The sequence below is a fragment of the Carcharhinus amblyrhynchos genome, chromosome 14, assembly GCF_965287045.1.
Source record: "Carcharhinus amblyrhynchos chromosome 14, sCarAmb.v2.hapA, whole genome shotgun sequence".
Classification (NCBI taxonomy): domain Eukaryota; kingdom Metazoa; phylum Chordata; class Chondrichthyes; order Carcharhiniformes; family Carcharhinidae; genus Carcharhinus; species Carcharhinus amblyrhynchos.
Genome location: NC_137337.1, coordinates 61,842,663 through 61,869,961, shown reverse-complemented (window position 1 = coordinate 61,869,961; position 27,299 = coordinate 61,842,663). Strand labels below are relative to the sequence as shown.

Here is a 27,299-nt window from a genome sequence, read left to right as displayed (position 1 = left end):
AGGGGACCCGATTGTTGAAGGTTTTTATTCAAACTTCCTGATTATACGGTTGAGAAAGCCACCATTGCTGTCAGCAGCTTCAATGCTGCTTTTCCTGCCTGTCATCAGCCTTTGCAAATTTCTGGGAAAATCTTGCCCCGTCATTGAATGGCAGTATAGAGACAGTCTGCCCATCTGGGCACACTCAGAGGCCAAGCTCCAAACTATTGTCAATGTCTTTACCAAGGTACATGAGAGCATGAGCCTTACTCTCAACATCAGTAAGACAAAGTGCCTCAGCAAACTTTGCCCCCGCCACACAACACTGCCCCCAGTTATCAACATCCACAAGCACCTGGCCAATGTGGACAATTTTCCATAGCCTGGGTGCCTATTCTCAGCAAAGGCAGACATTGACAACGAGGTCCACCTCCAGTGTGCCAGTTCAACCTTCAGTCTCCTCAAGAAGAAGTGTTAGAAGATCAGAAACTCAGATCTGATATCAACCTCATGATCTAGAGAGGAATAGTGATACCCACTCGCCTCTATGTCTCTGAGTTGTAGATTACGTAAAGCAGGCACCTCAAAATCCTGGAGAAGTACCATTAGCACTACAACTGAAATATCCTGCAAATCCATTGGCACCAATGTCAGTGTTCTTGCTCAGTTCAACATCTCCAGCATTGAAGCATTGACCACACTTGATCAGCTGTGCTGGGTGGACCATATTGTCTGCATGGCTGACATGAGACTCCTGAAACGAACGCTCAGATATTCGACACAGCAAATGAGTCCCAGGAGGCCACAGGAAATACTTCAAGGACACCCTTAAAGCCTCCTTGAAAAAGTGCAACACCTCCTCTGAGACCTGGGAATCAAAGAACAAAGAATAAAACAGCCCAGGAAACAGGCCCTTTGGCCCAATAAGCCCACACTGCCATTTTAACGTTATGAGTCCCCTCTCCACCCATGACCCTTGTCTATGCTTATGGCATTCCACATTGAGGGAAGACTAATTTAGGGACAAAGTGCCTGAACTGGAGGAAAAGCTTCCAGGCAGGAGCTTAACACTCAGTTTAATCACTGAGAGGAAGTCAAGACAGTGAAAGGAGTGCATGGTTACTTAATCACCCCACCCACCCACTCCTCCAAATGCTCTCTGGCCCACCTGTGACAGAGACTATAAGTCATGAATTAGATAACTGAGAACTCATTTTTTAGTATGGAAGCCAGTCATCCTCAACTCCAAGGGACTGCCTGCAAGGAATATTCAGTTGGCTGAGATTTTGTGCTCAAGTCCTTGAGTGGAATATGAACCCCTGGACCAGAGTCATGTCACCATTCATGGCAGTGGCATTTTCCCATCCTCCCCAGTGAATGGAGATTTGGTTGGCTGCCAAATTCCCCAAATTCGCTGCAGTGGAAGCATGGTGTGAATGGCTGGAAAAATTGTGCCCTAGTCTTTTGAATGAGAGATGAGAGCACTACTACACTGTCCACAATCTCCCAATACCTGTGTGAAAAGAATTACAGAAGGCCTGTTTCCCTTCATTATTTCTAGAGTGAAGTGGCATACATAAATAACAAGCAGAGAGATGCTGCCTTGAGAATCAGCCAAGTGGAGAGCTGGCTAGATTACAATTGAACTCTCTTCGGGATATTAACAACTGAACAGAAGACAGCCAGCGTAATCGCTTTGCTTAACAATTTTATTTCATTCCTAGACAAAAGTGTGATACATATTTTAACATAATCATGAAACAAATAAAATTTTCACACCAAAATCAGAATGGCAAAGCATTAACTGGATTCAATGCAGTTTAACATGAACACAGTTCAATATTGTGATATTAACAGGAGTTAAAAAGTAGTTTCAGAATCTCAGCAAAAGAAAAGAAAGATTTCATTTTATGTAGGACCTTTTACAACCTTAGACATTCTTCAGGATCACAGTCAAAGAAAGCATTGCCCTTAGTTAACAGTTGTAGTTAGGGTACCAACTTCCATCAAGCTCGGAGGAAAATTGAAGAAAAGCAAGTTGAAACAGAAGCATGTTAAATATTTTATAAATGAATTTTTGCAAGGAAAGTAATCAGAGAAATGTTTTTCTATGAATAAAGTCCACACAAAACAAAGATCTATCTTCCTTATTGCGGTGGAGTGCGGCTAACTTTATGAAAGCTGGCATCGGCAAGATGTGCCAAATAGCTTCTTCCTGGCAGCCTTATGATTCTACATCAGCAGATCATCTTCTCTCCTTGGACTCAATTTGCTAATCTTGTACACATTAATATTTTTATCCTCGACTCTGTGAACAAGCTGGCAATTGAAGTACTGAGGTAAAAGCTCCTCATGAAAAGTAGCCGACTGGTTCCCTGCACGTAACTTGGAAGAGAGGTAAATGATGGTTGGATCTTTGGACAGATGTAGCAGAGTCTTTAGCAGCAAGGGGTAAGTGAGGGAAGTATAGACGATATCTGAACCCAGGATGAAATCATAGTCAGTAGGAAAGTTTGTGTGGTCCTTACCCCAGGAAAGGGCACAGACCTTTGAACGATGTCTACAGGTAGAGGGGATGTTGGTGGAGACATTGTGTTCTATTTGACTCAACACGTTCTCTTTGTCTGTCATTGTAACATCACCACCTGACAAAAAGAATGAGAAGACATTATCGAAGCCCATTTAGATTACAAGTCAATTACAAACCTGATCCTCAATCATGGTCGCAAAGATAAAAAGGATGTAGATACTGCATAGCAGAGTGGCACTTTACATTGATTTCACTCAGACAGGCACACAAAGCCGATTATACATTGGATTCTGAAGCAGATAGTCTGTCCCAAGCTGGCACTCTGATCTGTCAGAATGACTAAAATGTGCTGAAATCAAGCCATCATATTTTTGCCATGGAGGCTGGCGGCAACCCAGCTTTGCAACTGAACCAAGTGGAATATGATTTATCCAAACAAAATCTATGTTAGTGTGGCAAAAGGTAACTAGTCTATAATATTTAGCTGTGCACTGCAGGAACTCACTAAAGTTCCTTCGGCAGCACCTTCCAAACCTGCAATCTCTACTATCTAGAAGGACAAGAGCAGCAGGTACCTGGAAATACCACCACCAGGGGATTTCCCTCCAAGTCATTCATCATCCTGATTTGGAAATACATCACATTGCTTCACTATCACTGGGCCAAAATCCAGAATTCCCTCATAGCACTGTGAGTGTACTTACACCTCAGGGACTGCAGCAGTTCAAGAAGGCAGCTCACCATCACCTTGTGAAGGGCAACTAGGAATGGGTAATAAATGCTGGCCTAGTCAGTAATGCCCACTTTCTACAAATGAATAAAACAAATGATCTTTCTCATCATACGCTAAACATCAGAACAATTTGTGTTGACACAATCCTCCATACAATATTGGTTATATCAATCAAATAGGGAAGGGAAATGCATTATCGTTGCTAAAGAAGGGGCAAATTAGGTTGACTGATTAGCCATGCAAAGAGTCAGCACAGCTGTAATAAGCCGGATTGCTTCTTTCTGTGAAGCACTTGTCTACTTTATGATTCTCTCCGGTCTCAGAAAGATCTTTGTCAAAGGATCAGGCTAGTGCTATTACATTATATTTCTTACTTTCTGCTATCAAAATAAATCTTGCACAAATTATCCTCTGATGACAGTGTTCATTTATTGCTGCAATACTTTTGTCTGAGTGCATCACTGTACCCTGTCTGCAAGTGATAATGTGGCAAAAGCCCTTAAAACCACAGGATGTTTTTATTTTGGAAGTATCAAATTACCTTGTTCAAAAATACAAGGTACAATTAACCAGGAAGGAATCTGTTCCTGTACTTGTCCTTGAAAAACTCAGGCGCTCAAATGCGTTCTTTAGAATTCAGCATTTTGTGGTGTTAAGGAGACAACCATTCAAATATTCACACATTTAGGAACTTAATGCAGGTCCATTAAGACTCTCGTGATCAAATTCCATGATCTTGGTGTTGCATTAAAAGAGCATGGAAAACAATTTACTTAAGTACTGATATTCTGTCACCAGCTGTCCTTGTCACACTATATTTTTAAATAGGTTGCAGTGTAGCATTACTGCAGGTGTTATTAATATCTACTGAGAGAACATTCCTGTAAAGCTGGATTCAAGACAGAGCCAAAAACATATAAACTGTTCAAAGCAGTAAAGGGTTTTGTTCAAATCAATGTCCTTCGCAAATAAAATGAACTTATATTCTCACACTGGCAGCCAGTGATTTACTATAATTGTACTTGGTGCTTACATATATGTGTATCTATGTATGTGTGTGTGTGCATGTATATGTGCATTTAAGGTCATGTGTGTATGCTTATGCATGTGCATATATCTGTGTTTATATGTGTTTGCATATTTGTATATTTTAATGTGTGTGCATTTGTATGTCTGCATGTGTGGAGGTATATTTCTGGTCATTTTGTCTATATATGAGTATTGTAAAAATCCTAGGGAATCCCTATATATTTTTTACCAGTTAATAGGAACTAACATAAAAATGAATGACTGATTGTACACTATATTGCTTTTTATGTGACTTTGGAACCCTCGGTCTTTTTAAATGACTTCCAAAACATTGCAAAATAAAGTTTTGATATGCTAGCATTTGCACTGAGCTATATTTTAATTCTGTTTGCAATATGACCTGTTGAATTTTTCTTCATCCTGAAGATTTTAAGAAGAAGCAAATGGTCAAAAGTTATTTAAATGGAGTGTGAAAACAAGCAACCAGTTGAGTGGGAATTAAAGGATAAACATCTTCGTGGAATATCAGAGACTGAGTGAATAGTCACATGGACCCTTTGGTAGGAGCCAGCATGTTAGACTGAATAAAAAAACACATACATGCACGTATACACACATGCATGCACATACACACACACACACACAAAAACACACACACAAACACACACACACAGAGCTGACACCCAGTCACCCAGTTGAATATTACCATGTGTATTACTACTGGAGCATTATGCTCTGCAGTACTCCCTTAGCATCCTGTTCTATCAAGCATCACTCCTTGACATATCTGTCAACTTGCAAAACCCAAAAACTGATAAAAAAAAGTTGGTAATGCCCTCCATCTGCTACTTCATCTGATCTATTCAGCTACTAATGTATGACTCCCATCAAGAAGGCTGGTCTGGAAAAACCATCCCACACAGGACTTCAATGCAAATTCCATCTGGACAAATGAATGGGAATCATTGGACGCAACAAACAAGTACTTGCTCTTAAATCCAACTAAACAACTGCCTAGTTTCAACATTCCAAGAAAAGAGTGGTCAACAAGCTCAGGACAAACCACAGGCCCTGCCCAGCCAACCTCCACAGATGAGGCATGGTGCCAGCTCCCTATGTGTCTGTGGGAGAGAGCAAACTATGCACCACATCATAGTAGAATGTCCAATACACACACTCAGCTGAGGCTTATCCACTCTCAACACAGCAGGACCAGAAGAAACTGCTTGGCTTAGGGACTTTGCATTTGCTAAAAAAAAATGAGCCAGCATGATCGTCCCTCAATGAATATTCAAACCTCGCTGATGTAATGCCATGCTGCCAAGGTTTACAACAGGCTTTGAAAAACAAGATTCCATTAAGGGGTTTCCCTGCTGGGGGTGGAGTGGGGGGGGGGGGTGTGCCCCTGAGACTGCAATGGTGGTGGGGAAGGAATGGTTGTCCTGATGTCTGCAAGGAGGGATGGGGGTGGGAGAGGGCCATCCTAATGCCAGCAAAGATGAGGGGGTGCTCTGATGTTGTTGTTTTCGGGGGTGAGAGCCCTTGTGCTTTGGTGGGAGGGAGGTGGGGGTGGATTCTTTTCAGGGCTGTTCAGGCGGCCTTTTAATGATGGCAGTCCGACCTCTGTGGAACCAGCCTTGCTGCTTCTATTAGACCCCTGACTGATGGCATAAACCATCCCCACTAACTTTTTTTTTCTCTGAGAGGCTCAAGATGTGGAATGAAAACTGGGCTGGGCTAGAGGGAGACATGTCAGTTTTTAGTCAGAGCCTGACACTTTGGAAAAAAAAGAGAAAATTTTACCCATCGAATATGACACTGAGTGTAATGTCGTGAATGATAGTGAGTGTAATCCCTGAGTGCAGCAAATTTGTATTATCCTGATCTTTGTTGAATGGTGATGACTGTCCTTTTCTGGAAACACAATACATCCTTGTCTTACTTGGACACATTACGCATAAGTAGAAGGATTACCTTTCAAAACATGCAGGGCTGGTATTTTCAGTCACACCAATCATGAGTAAAGCCTATATTGGTGTGTGTATGTGTGTACACACACGTAATGATGTATATGTTATAAGACCTCCTTCAGCAAAGCACATATTATTTTTTCACATGAACAACATAAATTCACTATCACCCTTTAACTCACCCAGCAGAACAGCTAGAATTCCCACGATTCCAGTTCCAGACCCAAGTTCAATCACTTTCCTCCCAGAAAAATCTATCTTCTCCTGTTCAAAGTATTGGCAAAGAACAAGCGCCTGGAAAAAAAGTCAAACTCTCATGTTAGAATTAGTTAATTGAGATACATGATGATAGTAGTTGATAAGCTAACTGAAGAATCATAGAAAGTTTACATCACAGAAAAAGGCCACTCGGCCCATTGTATCTATGTTGGCTTGTCCAATCCCCCTTAGCATCATTGGGTCTGAAACCCTATTGGTTACAGCACTGCAGGTGCATATCCAAACACCTTTTAAATGAATTGAGGGTTTCTTTCTCTATTCCCCATTCAGGCAGAGTTCCAGACCCCCCCAAACCTCTGGGTAAAAACATTTTGGCTCATCTTCCCTTTAATCTTTCTGCCAATCATTTAAATTCATGCTCCTATTCATTGATCTCTCTTCATTGTATGTGGTAATTAGGCCCGTCCCATCCACTATATGCAGGCCCCTGACCACTTTGTACATCTCAATCAAATCTCCGCTCAGCCTCTTCTTGTAAATGATCCCAGCCTCTCCAATCTTTTCCCATAGCTGCATTTTTCCAGTCCGTGCAACATCTTCATGAATCTGCTATGGACCATCTCTAGTGTAATTACATCCTCTCAGTGATCAGAACAGCACACAAATATTCAAGTTGTAGCCTAACTAATGATTTATACAGTTCAAGCAGAAACCTCCCTTCTCTTACATTCTAAACATCAGCTAATAAAGGAAAGGATTTCATTTGCTTTCCTAACCATCTTATCAACCTGTCGTGCCACCTTCAGGGATTTGTGAACATTACCTTCAATTTTTTCACTTCCTGTACATCTCTCTACATTTTCCCATTAATTGTGTATTCCTTTGCCTTGTTTAACTTTCTCAAATGCATGGCCTCACAATTCTCTAAATTGAAATATGTTTGCCACTTTCCTGTCCACCTGACCATTCCAGTTATACCCTTCTGCAGTCAATAACTATCCTCGCTGTCAAACATATCGCCAATTTTTGTGTTGTCTGAAAACTTCTTGATCATGATCCCTACACTTACATCCAAATTGTTAACATGAATCACAAAAAGTAGGGGACCTATTCCTGAGCCCTGCGGAGCCCCGCTGGAAACAGCCTTCCAAAGTAACTGTAAACAATTACATTTTGTTTTATGCCACTGAGCCAATTTTGTATCCAGGTTGCTATTTCCCAGTTCCCATGGGCTTTTTTTTTAGCCAAATGTGGAGGGAAGGAGAGTGGGTTGCTGGGAATGTTGGAGAGAGTATGGAAGCTTGGGTGGTAGCTGTTCTTATCCGATCAAACTCTTGCACTTCCTAGTAGAATGGGAGCAACACGTAGCCGAGCCAACAGAAGAAACCATGGCATTGCTGACTGAAAGGTGGGACAGAGCAATGTAGAGGAAGAGAATGTCAGAAGGTCACAGAAGCACATGGGGTAGTTTTAGGGTCAATTGGTTATGGAGGAGTGCTGTGACTATGGGACTTACATACAAGGACCAAGAGGCCATGGTGGTGGTGATTGGTGGGGCAGATGTTGGGGTGAAATTGTGGTGGTTGCATCTGTCATCAATATAGATGGGAAGGATGCATGAATAAGTTATGTAAAAAGTCTGACAACACCAGGTTTTAGTCCAACCTATTTATTTGATAATATACTCACAAGCTTTCGGGGTTAGTCCCTTCGTCAGGTGACGATTCACCTGACGAAGGGACTAACCCCGAAAGCTTGTGAGTATATTATCAAATAAATAGGTTGGACTAAAACCTGGTGTTGTCAGACTTTTTACTGTGTTTATGCCAGTCCAACGCCGGCATACCCACATCATGAATAAGTTATGACAGAGTTGTAAGCAGAGTTGTACATGAGTTGGAAGTTCTGAAGGATCAGAGGTGTGCAAGGAAAGTAATTGAATCTGAAGGTGACGAAGGCAAGTATGAGGAAAGGGTGGAAGACGGCTGAGGTTTTATGCATAACTAAGCAATCTTTGTGATTGAGAGGGTGTGGTCAAAAATTCAACTCAATGACATAGAAGTTGGGAACTGGTTGGTCCAGTTACTGATAACGTATCAGTAATCATCTTCCAACTGTTTAACTGGAGCAAGATAAGACTTTTGTTTTAGAATTGTAGCAATTGCGGTTGTTTTGGTAGGTAGAGAGATGATGCTTGAAGAGATCCATTTTCACTGTCACAAAAGACCATAGGTTCCATTCTTGGTTTGGATCAAATTGCATTATCTCAGGAGTAGTGACACCAAGAGTGATACATTTCTCCTAAGCACCCCCTTGCCTGATGAAAGGAAAATCAGTCAGGTCTCCCTTAGTTAAGCGATATAAGCATAATGTGAGCTTAGAGTGAGCTTGGTCAGTTATGTCTGAAATCAGGAAACATGGGTGACATGGTGGCACAGTGGGTAGCACTGCAGCCTCACAGCCCAGGCAGCCGGGTTCATTTCCAGCCACGGATGACTGTCTGTGTGGAGTTTGCACATTCTCCACATGTCTGCATGTGTTTCCTCCGGGTGCTCTAGTTTCTTCCCATATTGCGTGATTTAGGTTGATTGGCCATGCTAAATTGCATCTTAGTGTCAGGAAGAGTAATAGGATAAATATGTGGAGTTAAGAAAATAGAGCCTGGGTGAGTTTGCTGCTTGCTGTCAGTGTAGGCTCAATGGGTCGGATGGCTTCCTTCTGGTCTGTAAGGATTCTATGGTTTCATGTGCATAAAATGTAGTGGATATCTGTAACTGTTCCCTTAGAAGTGTTAATTCTTTGTGAAGTGAGGATATCATGAGATTTAGAGAAAAGTGGAGTAAATGGAGTTAAAGTATTGGATCAGCTACAATCTAATAGCACAAAGATAGATGTTTGACTGATTGAATCACCTACTTGTGTTCCCATGTCCCTTTAACATAATCAGGCATGGAAAGGAGCGAGTCAGCTGCAGTGCATGTGCAATCAATGACACACATTTGAATATATCAAGAACACTACACAATCTCTAAGCAAGAGCTTGTTTGTCCCCTGTACACTGTGTAAATAATTCCAGGCCCCAGCTCTTTACCACACAAGATAACAAATCTATTGCAACAGTCAAACGTAGAAACACACAGCAAGATAATCCAACAAAAGAAACTATTCCTATTGACATGTGAATCATGGCAGAATAATTTTCCTGCCCAATCAATGGACTGGCATTGAAGTCAAGTGACTTACAGATTCCCAGATAGAAGCGGAGTATCCCAAATTGCCGCCAAAGTATCGAGCGATGTTTAGAGGGTATCCGCAGAATTCGAACTGCTTCTCGCATATATGGGGATGTGGAACAAGCCAGTCAATTGTGGTGGATAATTTACCCGAATTCTCCTTGCGCTGGAAGCTCTCCATCTTGGCCAGTTTCTTCCTGAAATGTCCCTGATTGCTGTTGGCTCTTTTTTGATCAGTGGAGAGATCCTGGCCTGCTGCCTGATTCAGCTCTGGATCAGCTGGTGTTCCGCTTGTGCGACCTTGGCTGAGTGATAAATTATGAACTGTTTACATACAAGATTGGTCGGCAGGAAAATACCACCTTGTTCATCAAACCTGCCCCCCATTGATGATGCGTAGTGCATCATTGTCAATCACATCCTACCACAAAGGCCCACCATAACCCCTTCTACTTGTGGCTTGTATCGCCTTGGTGAAGAATCAGAGAAATAATCAGATCAAATAACAAATAAATATCCTGGAAAAATTTCTCTTCCTCAACTCCCCCACCCCCTCTTGCCAATGATAAAAATCAGTTCAAAAGGTTTCTTAGGGCAAGTGTTATCTACAGACAGCTTAATTTAACTTCAATATGAAGAGATCCCTACCCCAGTTAAGAATAAGACCACCTTCCCCTGAAGGCACAAAATAAATCAATACCCACCACACCAGTCTCAACAACAAAAAGAAAAACATCTAACGCTCTGTGTATTCCCACTCATATATAGTTCAAACTGATCTTGCCTATTTATTAAACAGGAATAATCAATTAATAGACATGATATCAAGTTTGTTAATCATTTTATGGGCCTCTATCAGAACAGTTTAAAGTTTATTTATTATGTCACAAGTAGGCTTACGTTAACACTGCAATGAAGTTACTGTGAAAATCCCCTAGTGGGCTCATTCTGGCACCTGTTCGGGTACACTGAGGGAGAATTTAGCATGGCCAATGCACCTAACCAGCACTTCATTCAGACTGTGGAAGGAAACCGGAGCACCCAGAGGAAACCCACGCAGACACAGACAGAATGCTCAGAATCCGCACAGCAGTGACCCAAGCCAGGAATCAAACCTGGGTCCCTGGTGCTGTGAGGCAGCAGTTCTAATCACTGTGCTACCATGCCACTCTACTTTTGTAGTAAATAGATCAAAATCATTGCACCTATCTGACAAACTAAGGTTTTTTTTGAGATGGGAATCATTCCTATAGTTCTCCTCTAAGCCAAGGCCATCGTGTCACCAAGACTAGTCAAAGTAATGAAAAAATTGTGTTATTTGATTTATACTGCAAAGTTCAATTGATATAACCAAATACTTTTTTATACATTTTCTATTTTGATCATGAGTGATCTGTGTACAATGACACCAAGATCTTTTTTCTCTCTTTCAGTAATATTCCCTAAAAACAATAACATGTCTTCTATTAACATGTCCAACAATGTGCTCATTGAAAGTATCTGCCATTTACCAATATATGGCTCACTCCCAAATAATAACTAAATCTTTTTGCATTTGATTCTGTTCCTCTGCATCTTAACAGCTTTGGGTGTACTTTGTTTTAAGACAGTATATTGTCTTGGTTAAGACTCACGGCAGAATGCACATTGTGCTTAATTAACATAATTTAAGAGTGGTGAAGAAGGCATTCAGCATGCTTGGTTTCATTTGTCAGAACACTGAATACAGGAGTTGGGACGTCTTGTTGAAGTTGTACAAGACATTGGTAACACCACTCTTGGAATACTGTGTACAGTTCTGGTCACCCTATTATAGAAAGGATATTATTAAACTAGAAAGAGTGCAGAAGAGATTTATTAGGATGCTACCAGATTTGATGGTTTGAATATAGAACCCTACAGTGCAGAAACAGGCCCTTCAGCCCATCGAGTCTGCACCGACCACAATCCCACCCAGGCCCTATCCCCACATCCTTACACATTTTATCCGCTAATCCCTCTAACTTACACATCCCAGAATACTAAGGGGCAATTTTAGCATGGCCAATCAACTTAACCCACACATCTTTAGACTGTGGGAGGAAACCGGAGCACCCAGAGGAAACCCACGCAGACATGAGAAGAATGTGCAAACTCCACACAGACAATGGCCCGAGCCGGGAATCAAACTCAGGTCCCTGGAGCTGCGAAGCAGCAGTGCTAATCACTGTGCTACCATGCCACTCCACTTTTGTAGTAAACAGATCAAAATCATTGCACCTATCTAACAAGCTAAGGTTTTTTTAAGATGGGAATCATTCCCGTAGTTCTCTAGTGTAGTTTGAGTTATAAGGAGAGGCTGGATCGGTTGGGACTTTTTTCTCTGGAGTGTAGAAGACTGAGGGGTGATCTTATAGAGGCCTATAAAATAATAAGGGGCATAGATCAGCTAGATAGTCAACATCTTTTCCCAAAGATAGGGGAGTCTAAAACTAGAGGGCATAGGTTTAAGGTGAGAGAGGGGAGATACAAAAGGGTCCAGAGGGACGATTTTTTCACACAGAGGGTGGTGAGTGTCTGGAACAAGCTGCCAGAGATAGTAGAAGAGGCGGGTACAATTTTGTCTTTTAAAAAGCATTTAGTTACGTGGGTAAGATAGGTATACAGGGATATGTGCCAAATGAGGGCAATTGGGATTAGCTTAGTGGTTAAAAAAAGGGCAACTTGGACAAGTTGTGCCAAAGGGCCTATTTCCATGCTGTAGCCTCTATGACTGTATAATCATAGTTACAGTTACTTATGAAGATAGTTATTTATAAAAAGAACCTTGGAATTTGCTGGCAGCCTTGAAACTGAATAAAGATAAGTGGTACTTAGATTTAGAGTCTCTGCAATTTTTCCCATTAAAGCGTAAGCGTCAGTTGGAAATTATACATTTTATTATCAGAAAAAATATGTTTTTAAACTAAAAATACTGTATGGATAAATAAGATTAATTTTACAAGAGGTAGCTGAAGAGTCTTATTTATAGTGCGGTCATGTTACATTATCTGGAAGAAACCAGATTATTAGGCATTCAACGAGAATAATGGTTAAGTGCTGAGCTGAAGCTGCTGGCTGGGTAACAAAATATTGAGTTTCATAGAATCCCTACAGTGCAGAGGGAGGCCATTTGGCCCTTCACATCTGCACCAACTCTCCTACAGAGCATCTTACCTGGGCTCTATTCCCATAGCCTCATGTATTTACCCTGCTAATTCTTCAAACCCAGGCACCTTTGGATATTAAGGGCCAATTTACCATGGCCTGTCCAGCTAACCTGCACATCCCTGTACTGTGGGAGAAAACCCACACAGACATGGGGAGAACGTGCAAACTCCACACAAATAGTCACACAAGGATAGAATTGTACCCAGTCCCCTGACGCTGTGAAGCAGCAGTGCTAACCACTGTGTCACCATGCTGACCAAGCCTATATTCATGTAGTAAATACCATAACAAACAATTAGATTTCTAGGTTGCTCAGAACTGAAGATAAAATAGTATACTTCAATGTGACTGAGCGAGATAAGAGAGAAGCCAGAGTTTCAAATGATATCAAGTTTATGAAACATAGAACTTAGCTGGGAGGGTGTTGGAATAGCCAAGTTTGTGACAACAAATGCATGGATGAGGGGTTCAGGAGAAGATGAGCTGAAGCTGGGAGGGTGGGGGGCGGTGGTAGTTGGGCAAAGTTACAGAGATGGAAATAGACAGACTTAGTGGGCCGGATTTAATGGCCTCACTCATCCCAAAACAGTAAAATTGCACCTGAGATCAAAGGGAGAACTAAAGGGACAAAGAGTGAAAATCTAAGGATCCTAAAGGAAAATTAGAGGGTCCAATGACAGTAAAGTAGCAACACAAGGAGAATGAGGATTTGTAAAAGATAAATTGAAAGATTCAAAAGGCAATCAGGATGTTCAATTGGAGAATTAGAGGTCCAAAAAAGGTAAAAACAAAAGAGGCTCGTAAAGAAGATAATTAACAGCAGAAGAGGAAAAACAAGGACTTGAAAAGAAGAATTAGAAAAGAAACAGCAACAATAGTGCAAAATCAGAATAGGAGGATCCAAAAGGACATTCAACAAGCAGGAAACAAAATTTAGAAGCAGCAAAAATTAGAATCAGAGAGATGAGAGGCAGGAAAAATAAATTCAAAAGCTGCAAAACAAAAGCCATTAGGAGAATCAGGGGCAGCAGAAAGAGAGGTAGAAACAGCAAAAGGAGAAGATATATTAAGCAGACAAACAGAAAAACCAAAAGAAGAAACAAAGGCTCAAAGTGGAGAAACAGAGACAGAAAAAACAGAAATCAGTAGCAGCAAAAGGAAACTCAAATGGATTAAGAGGAGAAGAATAGGGTCCATAAAGGGAACAGGAGGCATCAAAAGGGAGAGCTCAAAATAGTAACAGAAGATATAGAGGGAGAAAATTGAGAGCCAGAGGCTGCAATGGCAGCATCAAAGGCAGGGAAAGGACAATTAAGGGGCCTCAGATGAGGCAAATGTGGCTAAAGAAGAAACAAAGGGTAAGATTTTAATTCACTCAAAATCGACTCACTCACAGATTTAAAATTACATCCAGAGTGCCCAACAGAAGGGGAATTAAATGGACACATTTAAAGTTTACTGTGAAAATCCCCTAAGTGGCAAAAGCAAAATATGAATAACAGGGCCCAAAGGATATACAGGTGGGACTGCTAAAAATGTTAGAGAGAGAATAACTATGTATATTGAAAAATCACTAGTTACTGAATTGTATAATAAAGAGATACCAAAAAAGAGAGGAAGAGAATTAACTATTACCTATTATCAAAAAGTTGCAGATTCTGTTAAAAGCACCAATGGACAAGAGAACAATAGATCGATGTTTTAGTAAAATGACTTAAAATTCTAACTGTCCACCATACCACATGACATTTTATTTGTGTTTGTTTCAAAGGAATTTGTAATAACACATTGGGTATTGGAATACCACTGGGGTACATAGAGCATTCAGTCTTAGTTTCTCCAAAGTCTCCATTGATTCTCCACCCAAAGTTGAACTTTCAATTATCTGTGGGACTTTTCTTATCATTGAATTATCTACTGCAGAAATATGTACGTGTTTTTAACTTGATTGAAAGTTTGAATTATAGATTCTTTTCTGTGGGTGGGGAAACCACTCTCTATTGTCTTGAAATAGTTAAGCTGCTTGCCTGACTTCCAGCAACTGATGTACAGATATTTATTTAAACTAAATATTAGGAACAGTGAAACCAGGTGGTATGGTAGCACAGTAGTTTGCATTGCTGTCCCACAGTGCCAGAGACTGGTGTTTGATTCCCAGCTTAGGTCACTGTCTGTGTAGAGTCTGTACATTCTCCCTGTGCCTGTGTGGCTTTCCTCTGGGTGCTCTGATTTCTTCCCACAGTCCAAAAGACATGCTGGTGAGGTGCATTGGGCATGCTAAATTCAGGCACCAGAAAGTGGCAACAAGGGGATTTTCACATTAACTTCATTGCAATGTAAGCCTACTTGTGACACAAAAAATAGATAAACTAAACATTGCCTTCTGCTCTCACAACAATCTCCAATCCCTAGTCACCAACTCTGTCCTACTCACTGGCAAATGTCTGAGGCTGAACCCGATTATTCATACTCCTGGTGTCACTTTGGACCCCAAGATGAGCTTGCAAACACATATCAACGCAAGTCTGTCTATTTCCATCTCTGTAACATTGCCCCCCCAGCCTCATTTCATCGACTTCTGAACCCCTCATTCATGCATTTTTTGCCACAAACTTGACTTTCCAAAATCTTGCCAGCCCTTAAGTTCAATGCTTCATAAACTTGATGTCATTTGAAACTCGGCTGGCCATGCCCTACTTAATATAACATCCGTTTAATCTATCTCTCCTGTTCTCACTGCTCTTTGTGATGCCCAGTTAAGTGAATTAACTGCTCATCCTTGCTTTCAACTGCCTCTATGGAAATATCCCTCCCTGTCTTTGTAATCGCCTCCAACAATACAACATGCTGAGACATCCAAATTCCTTTAATTCTGTCTGTTTAGGCATCTCCAATTTTAAGCCCTCCACCATTGGTGTTCAACTGCCTAATCTTCTTGTCTTTTTACCTTGCTTTCCTCATTCAAGACAAGCTTTAGAACATAATTCTTTGGCAAAGTATTAAACTATCCGCTCTCATATCTCCTTACGTAACTTCATTCCATAATTTTATAATGTCCTTTGGAACTGCAAGGAAAGTTTTATTATGTTGCAGATAATACATACCTCCGAATCACACAGAAGAGGCCCTTCAGCCCTCATTCAGCACCAATATGACAGAAACACCTAACCTACCTCTCTAATCCCATATCCTGCCCCTCACCTTGAACGTGTCCCCTTGTGATTGAGCCTTCAAATAAGGGGAACAGCTGCTCCCTATCCACCCTGTCCATGCCCCTCTTAATCTTATACACCTCGATCAGGTCACCCCTCAGCCTTCTGTGCTCCAACAAAAACAATTCACGTCTATCTAATAACTTAAATGCTCCAATCCAGGCAACGTCCTGGTGACTCTCCTTAGCTACCCCTCCAGTACAATCACATCCTTCCTACAATATGGTGATCAGAACTGCACTCAGTACTCCAGCTGTGGCCTCATATAATTATAACATGTTGTTGTTGCAGTGCAGAGAAATGAAAATTACTTGCCGATTTGTCTATAATGCTGATGTAGAAAAATTATTTGCCTAACAAGTGTACCAGTGACAATTTTGGATGGTAACACACACCCTCACTGTAAAATTACACCCAGTAACTTTCTTGATCAATTTGTTCATCCACCGGACATGAAAGTCAGAAGCTAGCATTCTATATTTGGGGTTTTGGAGATAGATTCTTAAAGATCACAAAGAAACATTAATCTTCTTGTCATTTATTTAAGCTAGATGTTTATTACTGTTCAGTCAGTTAATAGTTTAATAAGTAGGACACCACAGTGTCATGAAATGCCCATCCTGTTCAATGTGGGAACTCAAGGTCACTGCTAGCGTCCTGGCAACGACATGTGCATTAAGTGTTATAGGCTGGTTAGAGTTGTCATTACTAAATAAATACTTTGCATCCATCTCTACAAAGGAAGAAGTTGTTTGCCAAGTCATTGTGAAAGAGGATGTGTTTGAGGCACTGGATGAGATAAATATTGATGGCAAGAAGGTGTTAGAAAGGCTATCAGTACTTAAAGTTGATAAGTCACAGGGCCAGAGCAGGTGCACCTGAGGATACTAGGGGGAAACCAAGGTTAGAAGTTGCAGAAGAACTGGCCATAATCTTCAAATTATGTTGAGATACAGTGTTGCTGCCAGAGGACTGGACAATTGTTAGTGTCATACCATTTTTAAAAAAAAGGATTTAAGGATAAACCCACCAACTATAGTCAGCTCATTTAACCTCAGTGGTGGACAATATTTAGAAATGATAATGAAGGGCAACATTAACATTTACTCGAACAAATGTGGATTAATTAAGGAAAGACAACAAGAATTTGTTAAAGGCAAATCATGTTTAGCTAACTTGGCAAGTGTTGATGAGGTGACAGAAAGTGTTGATGAGGATGGTGCAGTTGGTGTACATGTACAAAATACATTTTACGAAGTGCCTCATAACAGGTGAGTAAGCAAAGTTAAAGTCCATAGAATAAAAGGGTCAGAGGTAGATGAATATAAAGTTGATTGATTAACAGAAAACAGGGTGGTGGCGAACATGTTCTTTTGATGAGTGTAGGTAATTCAAAGGTTAACATTAGGACCACTGCTTTTCTCAATCTATATTAATTACCTTGACTTGCACATGTAGGTTACAGTTTCAAAATCTGTACATGCCAGAGAAAACTTTCAAGTATTGTGAATTGTGAGGATGATAGTGGCATAATTCAAAACAGGGCAGCATGTTGGCACAATGGTTAGCACTGCTGCCTCACAGCATCAAGGACCTGGGTTTGATTCCTGGCTTTGGTCAGTGGCTGTGTGGAGTTTACACATTCTCCCTGTGTCCGTGTGGGTTTCCTCTGGGTGCTTTGGTTTCCTCCCACAGTCCAAAGATGTGCGGGTTAGGTGGGGATTGGCCATGCTAAAATTGCTCCTTATTGTTGGGGGGGGTGGTGGGGGCTAGCTAGGGTAAATGCATGGGGTTATGGGTGGGATTGTAGTTGGTGCAGATGTGATGGGCTGAATGACCTTCTTTTGTACTGCATGTTCTATGATTCTATGACTTGGATGAGCTGAGGCAAGTCAAGATGGTGCGTGGTTTGGAGGAGAACGTGAAAGTGGTGTTGTTCCCATGTTCATCTAGGTGGTAGAGGTTCCAGGTTTGGAAGTTACTGTAGAAGGAACCTTGGTGAGTTGCTGCAGTGCATCTTGTGAATGGTAAACCTGGGTGTCACTGTGTATCAGTATCGGAGGGAGTGGATGTTGGAGGTGGTGGTTGGGATGTCAGTCAAGCAGGCTGCTTTGTCCTGGGTGATGTTGAACCTCTTGAGTGTAAGGATGTTGTTAGGCAGTGGTGGGAGATGACCTTAGCTTGAAAGGGTACAGTGTAGAATCAGTTTGCATAGAAATAAGAAATAATAAAAGTAAGAATTCATTTTTGGGAATAATTAATATGCCCCCTTAACAGTAGGTATGTTAGGGCAGAGCATATAGGAAGAAATAAATGAGGTAAGCAAGTAAGGCACTGCAATATTAATGGGTGACTTTGATCCACATGTAGATTGGGTAAATTAGGTTGGCAAAAATACCCATTAAAATTAGTTCATGGAGTGTTTTAGGGACAATTTCTTAGAGCAGTACATCCCATAACCAGCCAGGGAGCAGGAAAAATAGATTTCAAGAGTTATTGCAAGTATTTAAATAGGCAAAGAGATAAAACTAGTTATAGTCCTCTAGAGATTGGATTTGAGAATTGATCATGGAGAGCAAGGAAATGGCAGAGACATTAGACAGGTATTTTGTGTCTGTCTTCACTGCAGAAGGTTTAGAAAACTTGCCAAAGATGCTTCAAAATCAAGAGGTGAGCAAGAGGGAATAAATTAAAACAATGATAATGACAAGGGAGAAGGTGGTGAGAAAAGTATTATACCTAAAGACTAATAAGTCCCCAGGGCCAGATGGTCTGCATCCTACAGTGAAAAGGAAGTGGCTACAGATGTAGCAGGTGTATTCATTATAATCTTCCAAAACCCCTTAGATTTTGGAAGCATCTCAGTGCTTTAGAAAAAAGCTAATGTAGAACCTTTATGCAAGAAAAGAGGGAGCTAGAAAGGAGGAAACTACAGGCTTGTTGGCTTAACATCTGTCAAAGGGAAATTGCTAGAATCCATCATTAAGGAGGTTATAGCAGGATACTTGGAAAATCATGATTTGATCAGGCAGAGTCAACATAGGCTTGTGAAAGAAAATCATGCCCATCTAATTTATGAGGTATTTTTGTGGAAATAACAAGCATTGTGGAAAAAGGGTAATCTGTAGAAATGGAATCTTTGATTTCCAAAATGAATTTGATAAAGTGTCAGATGAAAAAGTACCATACAATAAGAGTTCATGGCTAGAGGGTAACATATCACATCTTTAGAGAATCAGTCAGTTGACATGAAGCAGAGAATGCGGAATAAGTCCAGCAGTTTTGTGTTGGCAAGCTGTAAGTAGTGGCATGTCATAGGGAATCTTGCTGGAGCCTTAACTGCATACAGTCTGATCAATGACTTGGATGAAGATACCAAAGTGTTGCTGCTGACACTAAAATATGTAGGAAAATAAGTTGTCAAGAGGACATAGGTGGTCATCAAAGGGATATACGTAGGTTATATAAGAGGGCACAAATTTGACAGATTGAATAAATTGTGGGAAAGTGCAAACTTTTCCACTTTGACAGGAAGAATAGAAAAATGGTACATTATTTAAATGGAGAGAGGTTGTGGTACAGAGAAATTTGGATATCCTGGTACATGAACTCAAGAAGTTGGGATACAGTACAGGAAGTATTTAGGAAGGCAAATGGATGTTGTACTTTATTGTAATGGAAATTGAGCATAAAAATAGATAGATTCTGCTACAATTGTGCAGGGCATCGATGAAACCATATCTGGAGTACTACCTACAGTTTTCGTCTCCATACTTAAGAAAGGATATAATAGAAATTGTTCAGAGGAGGTTCATTCAATTGATTTCTGAGAAGGAATTATCTGATGAGAAAAGGATGAACAGGTTAGGCCTGCATTCATTGGAGTTTAGAAGAGTGAGAGGTGATCTCATTGAAACATTTAAGATTCTGAAGGGGCTTGGTTGGGTAGAAACCAAAGGATTCTACTTGTGGGGCAGACTAGAATAAGCAGACACAGTTAAAGAATAAATGATCTGCAATCAAAATGGAGCTAAAGAGAATTTTTCTCACTCAAAGGGTTATTAGTGTTTGGAATTCTCGCCTCCAGAAAGCAGTCGAGGCTGGATCATTGAATTTATGAGGTAAAGATAGATTTTTGATAGGCAAAGGGAGTCACAGGCTAGGGGAAGCAAATGGCAAAGTCACCAAGTAGGTTTGAAGGGCTGCACAGCTTAATCTTCCATTAAGTCCTCTGTTCCTCTGTAACTTGATAATGGTTCACTTTTTTATTCTCTTCAAGATCATCCAAACTGTTGAAGAGATTATTTGGATAGTGGATCCCATTTATTGGATAAGAAAACTAAAGGGGCGCTGGGAGAATGTAGCAGTTGTGTTTATTCTGGTGAAGTTTCAACTTGGTTTGATTTGATTTATTATTGTCACATGTACCAGTAAACAGTGAAAAGTAATGTTTCTTGCATGCTATACAGACAAAGCATACTGTACATAAGGAAGGAAAGGAGAGGATGCAGAATATAGTGTTACAGTCATAGTTAGAGAAAGATCAACTTAATATAAGGTAGGTGCATTCAAAAATCTGATGGCAGCAGGGAAGAGTCAGTTCTTGAATTGGTTGGCGTGTGATTTCAGACTTTTGTATTTTTTTCCCAATGGAAGAAGGTGGAACAGAGTATGTTCGAGTTCTGCAGGGTCTTTGATTATGCTGGCTGCTTTTCCGAGGTAGATGGAGTCAAAGGATGGGAGGCTATTTTACCTGATGGACTGAGCTTCCTTTGTCTCTTCTTGAGGTTTTAGTCAGAACAGGAGCTATATGAAGCATTGGTACAACCAGAAAAGATGCTTTCTATGGTGCATTTGTAAAAGTTGGTGAGAGTCATAGAGGATGTGACAGATTTCCTTATCCTCCTGAGAAAGTAAAGGTGGGATTTCTTAACTATAGTATATTTGCCAATCATTGATTCAGTAGCTTCTGCACATCCAACCCCAAAGTTCAAGTACTCTGCTTAAACACGTTATGCTCTGTCGCTTCATTGTTGCACTCTTCTACAATTTACTGATCCTTTTGTGTTCCCTAAATTCTGTGAACAAGTGGGTTTGATTCATCACTCCAATTTTTTAAGATAAATCTCACAGCATATCTTCATACACTTCCATCCACTGTGCCTTGTCATCCTGTGACAGTAAATCCAAAAACAAGTTTCTGTTTGTGTTTCTTCTACAGATTCTACAATATGTTGCTGAAATCTTGTCCTCTGGGAGATGGGTTGGGGGCGCATGGTGGGTGTGGCAAAGAAAAGCCCTATTTGACAATTTTGCTCCAGATTTGAACTCAACGCATATTCTCAGCATTGTGTTGAATGTCCTCTGAACCAGTCAGTGTTGTTCCTACAAAGTAAGCTCTTGAATGGATGAACCTTGACTGAATGGGTTATTTCCTCTATTGCAATATTAGCACGGATGTCTCCTCTGAACAGTGGTTTCACTGAAATAATTAACAGGTTTTAAATACAGCCAGGATACGATTACTTACCAGATGTACATTTGTCTAGTTTCTTGCCAGCCATTAAGACATCAGTAGTTCTGAAGCTTCAATCTAATTACATTTTTAAGAGTCAGAAGTCAAATTTTCAGTTTTTCTGGGTCAGGTTGTGCTTTGATATTTCCATCCCTTCTATGATTAGTTGAGGGCTTTCCCCAAGCCTGACTAAAGTGGAGATGCTGAGGTCTTTAGCATTTTGCACCTCTTCCTAAATTCTTGATGTTGACTGCAAATTGATAATTTGGTACATGGAATTTTACCCACAGAATCACTCTCAGCTGTAGAGTCCACTGAATGGGGAGGTACAGCAAGTGGCTGGAGACTGAATGGAATGAGATTCCAAGGGATTATATAATGGGTCTTTTAATGAGTTTGAATATTGTATCCCAGTATCATGGCCACTTGTCAATGGCTGCTTCCTGCCTCAGTAAAAGGTTAATATTGTATCCCTCAATACATACCCTGCTTCTCACATTAGCAGTGGATTATGCACACATTCTTCATATTTAGAGATACCCTGTAATCCACCGCCCTCAAGAGATAGAATGAATCATCTCAGTCCAAGGAAAGTTGACAGTTTATTTATTTTCCTTCTGATGTAAAAACTAACATCCCCTCTGGTTATTTAATTTTGCTTACAAAGGTAATCACAGCCATCTGAATTACCTTTACAGTCTGTGGAATTCATTGCCACAGATGGCTGCGGAGGCCAGGTCATTGAGTGGCTTTAGGACAGAGATAGATAGGTCTTTGATCAATAAGGTGGTGGTGGTGGGGCGTTCAAGGATTATGGACGGGGCTGGGTGGAGGAAGGCAGGAGAGTTGGGATGAGAATCATATCAGCCATGATTGAATGGTGGAGCAGACTCGATGGACCGAATGGCCTAATTTTACTTCTATATATCTTATGGTTTTAAAACATACCATGTTCTTTTACAGAAGTGAAATTTACAAAAATGGACCAATTAAGGAAATATTGGAAAGCTAACCATCAACTTTATCAAAGTGGTGGGTTTTACAGCAGCAGCGGAGCTGGGGGAGAAGGAACTCTTTCAAGGAATCAATAACAATTTGCGCTTGAATAGTGCCTTCCGCCTCCGAAAAGACAGGCCAAAGTGTTTCATAGCTCATGAAGTTAAAGTATAGTTCCTGTTGTAATTTAGAGACGCAGAAATGAATTAGCGGGCAGCCAGCCCACGCCCCCACCAACCCCACCCCCTCCCCTCCCAGCCCCGCTAAAAGATCAAACGTGATAATCTGTGCGGTGACAGTTTAAAGTCTCACCTGAGTGACAGCACCTTGGACAGTTCAGATTTCCTCTAGGAATGTATTTGTTGCTACGTTTTTGCGTTCATATCTCAGTGGTGGGCCCTGCATTGAATATTTTGCCTGATTGGTGAAAGTTTCACCCTCTTGTTCCAGAACTTGGAGCTTCGTTGGCTGAACAATGCCCACCAGTTGTACCAGAAAGGGGGTTGCAATAACAGACTCGAGACGGCAGAGTGAGGGTCACAAGAGTGGGTTGCGGTGTTGCAGCTGATTAGAGAATGTACATCACCGTTAGTGTGCCAGAGTGTTTTGGTCTGTTTAAAGTTTACCTTCATTCACGTTACATGATTAGATTATAGTGTGGCCCGGCTTCAAGGCGGGATTCCATTTCTGTGACAGCTAATGTGTTTTGTGGGCTATCTTGCAGTTGCACCGAATATACTAATCTTTGTGAAAGGCTATTGAGTCCATGAGCAAAAACGTAATTCTGCTAAGCGTGCCCACAAGCAATAAAGTCCTAAATAATGAGCTAAAGATAACTGACTCAATAACTTTTATGACCAGGCGGAGCAGGTGCTAAGCATATTCATAGACTCAGATGGATTCCATTTCGTGCAGTGTTCGAATAACAACTGTCACTTACATTTATAAAACGCATTTAACTTACATTTAAATGATGCTTTAAAATGTTCCAATGCACTTTAGCAATAGCCATTCGGAATCCATATTTTAACAATTCCTGACACCGAGGCATAACAAAAGAAATCAAGAACAATGACCAAAAGCTTGCTCAAAGGAATATATCTTTTTAGAAGCTTCTTAGAAGAGGAAAGAGGGGTTAAGGGATCGAGGGAAGGAATTCAAAACTTGGGTCAAAAGCACTGCGGAGAAAAGTGATGAAGCAATTAAAATCGGGGATGGGCAGTGCACCAGAACTTGAAGGAGTGCGGCGACCTCGAAGGTTTATGGGGCCTTTGCAGGCGATTTTTAGATTGTGGGTGAATAGGAATATAACAAAGTTAGGGCAGTTCCACACGATTGGCCAATGGGGCAAGGGCATTGGAGGGGGACAGTGTTGCAAGGCGGACAGGCTGAGAATCATTGGAGTTTATTATCCTCATAGGAAGTGGAGAATGTAATTTATCCTTTAATAAAGGTCGTTTCATTATTGTGGCCAGGCTGGAAATCTGATTGAAGGGAGGAATGGAGCTTGGAATTGTGGGGAAAATGGCACGATTCTGAGAAGCACGAATTTGAAGGACTTTGGAAAGGAAAAATAGTTTGTGGGGAGTGGAGTGATAAGGGGACAGGGAATGGTATCTGAGGACAGCATCGTGCCGGGGGCCAGTAAGTCTGTGGTCAACAATTTGGTTGGGAAAAGATCAAAGGTACTTGTCTTGCATTTCTTGGGAAAGTAAAGTCGGGGAGTGGGAGTGCATTTCACTAGATGGGATGGAATCTAACGAAAGATAAGAGTTTAGGACTGGGGGCGCAGGGAGGTTTTGGGCGAAGTTTGTTCCAAACGGCTGAGGGAGCTGGTAGAGGAATTGAATTTATCATAATCAATAACACCGTGGAGCCATGACATTTTATTTGCCAGAAACATCATTTATAATTCAAAAGAAGCAAACCCTGTGCCTCATGCCAAAGCACACATTTATTGATACGGTATTACAAATTAAAATGACTAATTAATATTACCACAGTTAGTAATAATTAGATTACAGACCTTTGTGTTCCAGTCATTTATTAAGAATTTCCACAATTGTTGGTTTCTGCCTTATCTGCATCTGTCATTAATTCCATTATTTAGAATCCAAAGGCGTTTGTGAATAATTTCCAGTCGTAGTAGTAGCCCAATCATTTCAAATTAAATGTTTGTTGATTTTCCCACGTGGACACCTGGTTACTCCATTATCACTGAGTAAGAATTGAGTGATGGCAACTCTGACTCAGAGAGAAAGCGACAGATGAAGGAAATGTTGTGAGAGGGTGTATTCGTGCGGAGCTATGGGTTACAATAATTTCTGTTATCAACAGGCCTGTCAGGTGGAAAAGGTTAAGTCTCAGTTAACTTAAAGTGTTTTAGATTTATACAGTCCTTGCAAAGCAACAATAACACGACGTGTCTTTCAAGGTGAAAATAGATTCGAAGAAGTGAGTTACACTGATTGATACAGTCGTTTAGGGCGCGGTTATTACATCACTGTTGTTAAGTTGTCACTATAAAGCAACATTTGCTAGGTGTATATGCTTCATACGTCATGGGCCACAGTTTGACTGCTTAGCTTGGCTTACCTGCTAATTGCTTCTGATTTACGTACCACAGACAGGGAGATAATTCAACAGCGGATTTTTTTTCTGGCACATACAACAACGAAACACTGAGGTCGAGAAATTGTTTTACGTGGACAGATGTTTACATGAGCAGATATTTACAAAGATTTCATGCGCTATATTACAAACTTATTACAAACGATGTTACAAAACCAGATTACAAACCACCGTCTGCCATACACCGCATAATAACATTTCATAAATAGCCACACAATTCTTCTTTTTGATTATGTTCTTATTCGCCATTGCTGCAAGATAAATTTGCTAACGGCTCCGTATAATACAGCCATATATAATCTCGCTCTGATGTCCACCAAACCAGAAAAAGTATATCCCTGATTCCATCTGTGCTTTGATTTATTTTGCTGGATTGCCTGGGATGGCAATAATAGATTTCAACTATAGGCTAAGTTCTGTCAACTCCCTTAGGTCAAATTGCATTCACCATATAGAATTAAGGCAGGGGATTGAGCATTTGGGAAGAGGGAGGATTATAGAATCCTTGCTCGCTAGAGAACTGATCCTCACTATGAAGCGGGAGTGGTAAGGAAAGTGGCAGTAAAATCAGACGCTACACACGTGCCAACACATCTTACTGACGAAAGGCGCACCTCAAGCTTTCTGCTAAGGTTGCTGCCTGATTTTCGCGGTAAGATCGCCTTGCTTACCACATGAGCCAGTTTCCAACTCAGATTCATGAGAATCGACACTAGTCAAGGTTTGATTTCTCCTATTTTAACCCCAGGGGAAAACACATGTGAATAAGCCCAATAGGCGCATGCTGTTATACTACAGGGACTGCGGTATGGGCAGGGTTAAGAGCTTGTCAGTTTAGCAAACGGGCAGAAGTTTCGCTGCTTCTCCAGTCAGATTTACCTTGTCTCAAAATGCACTGGGCTGCAAAATTTCCTGGAACTGAGTGGGAAGAATTGATATATACACTATTCCCAAATCCTGATAAAGAGGGGAACCTTTGGGTCATTTTTTAGCGGTTGCAGTGGACAATAACGGTGGTCTAACCTAACTCAGGTGTTGGGAGTGGGATCCGCTGCGTTAAATGTACACGGTTCCAGGCAGACTGGAGGACATCTCGACCTCGAATAGCCCTCACTTATTTTCTCCCATTCACTTATTTTAAGTGAGCTTAAGCGTTCGGTACAATCGCCCTCAAAGGAATGTTATACATGCTTAGCTTTCGGTCGCCACGTTTTACGCAGCTCGGTTTCAAGCCTGCTGTAGCACATAATGAAAATGCACTCAAGTTCACTGGGTGAATGGGAGGGAAAGTGCAACGCGCTTCTCTCCGCACTGTGCCTTATTTACCTCATCCTGCTACACGCGAGTTTAAATCAGCTGCAGTGTCCTTAAAATTATCCCGAATCACAGTGACGCTGACTTTTGTGTATTCAGATATTCACGTTTTCTGAAGATTCTCAAGAGAAATCATACAACAGCGCGTCCCCTCAGTGTCCCTCTGCTTGCTTGCTGGACTTAGCTCTGCACCATGCTGCCATTAATGGAGTTGAAGTCCCTCTCTGCTATTTTTAGTGCAAGGGGTTAATGCCTTCGAGCTAAATTCCAGCCATGGCTATTTTAATTCGGTCATTAATCTGTTTATTTTAAATGGGTTAATGATGCAAACGGGATTGGCAGCAGGTTAAACTTATAGTTCTGCCAGCTGCACCAAAAATAGAATAGAGTGAGTCTCTGGATTCAAAATTCGGCGAGCGGAGCAGTTGGCACAATTAATGGCAAAGGAGTTACTATTAACGATCCGGGCGTTATTAATTAGCGGATCCTACATTTTATCATTTTTAGGGAAGACGGTGGTGTAGCGGCAATGTTACCCGAATAGCAATCCAGGAGGCCCAGGCTAATCATCTGGGGACGTGGGTTCAAATCCCAACACTGCCACTGGAATTTAAATTTAATTAGTAAAATAAATTTTCAGTAATGATAACCACGAACAAAAAAAAATCTGCTTCACTGATGTCTTTCAAAGGAGGAAATTTGCCGTTCTTACCTGATCTGGACTCAGAGCGACATTGTTGACTCTGAAC

At 41.0% G+C, this 27,299-nt stretch overlaps 1 protein-coding gene across 4 annotated transcripts; it reads right to left on the bottom strand.

Annotated features, from left to right (window-relative positions):
* Positions 1–1,691: 1,691 nt before the first annotated feature.
* Positions 1,692–27,299, bottom strand: LOC145352283 (EEF1A lysine methyltransferase 3-like). 4 transcript variants are annotated; one of them, XM_080202027.1, is made up of 4 exons: positions 27,263–27,299; positions 9,704–9,998; positions 6,424–6,535; positions 1,692–2,624 (listed from the first exon to the last, which is right to left on the bottom strand). In XM_080202027.1, the coding sequence occupies exons 2-4, from the start codon at positions 9,872–9,874 to the stop codon at positions 2,212–2,214; spliced, it is 696 nt and encodes a 231-aa protein (XP_080058153.1). In that variant the 5' UTR covers positions 9,875–9,998; positions 27,263–27,299; the 3' UTR covers positions 1,692–2,211. The 4 variants fall into 4 exon arrangements, with proteins under 4 accessions (XP_080058153.1, XP_080058150.1, XP_080058152.1 ...); XM_080202024.1 differs by lacking the exon at positions 27,263–27,299 and adding an exon at positions 26,658–26,760; XM_080202026.1 differs by lacking the exon at positions 27,263–27,299 and adding an exon at positions 26,563–26,744.

Bases quoted from the DNA above. Each gene is read 5' to 3' on its own strand.
- LOC145352283 (XM_080202024.1), bottom strand. From the start codon at position 26,686: ATGATTTCTCTTGAGAATCTTCAGAAAAC. The intron at 9,999-26,657 runs GTGAATATCTGA...TTTATCACTCAG, and splicing joins CTTGAGAATCTTCAGAAAAC to CCAAGGTCGCACAAGCGGAA. The intron at 2,625-6,423 runs GTGAGTTAAAGG...TCTTTTTGTCAG, and splicing joins AATTCTAGCTGTTCTGCTGG to GTGGTGATGTTACAATGACA.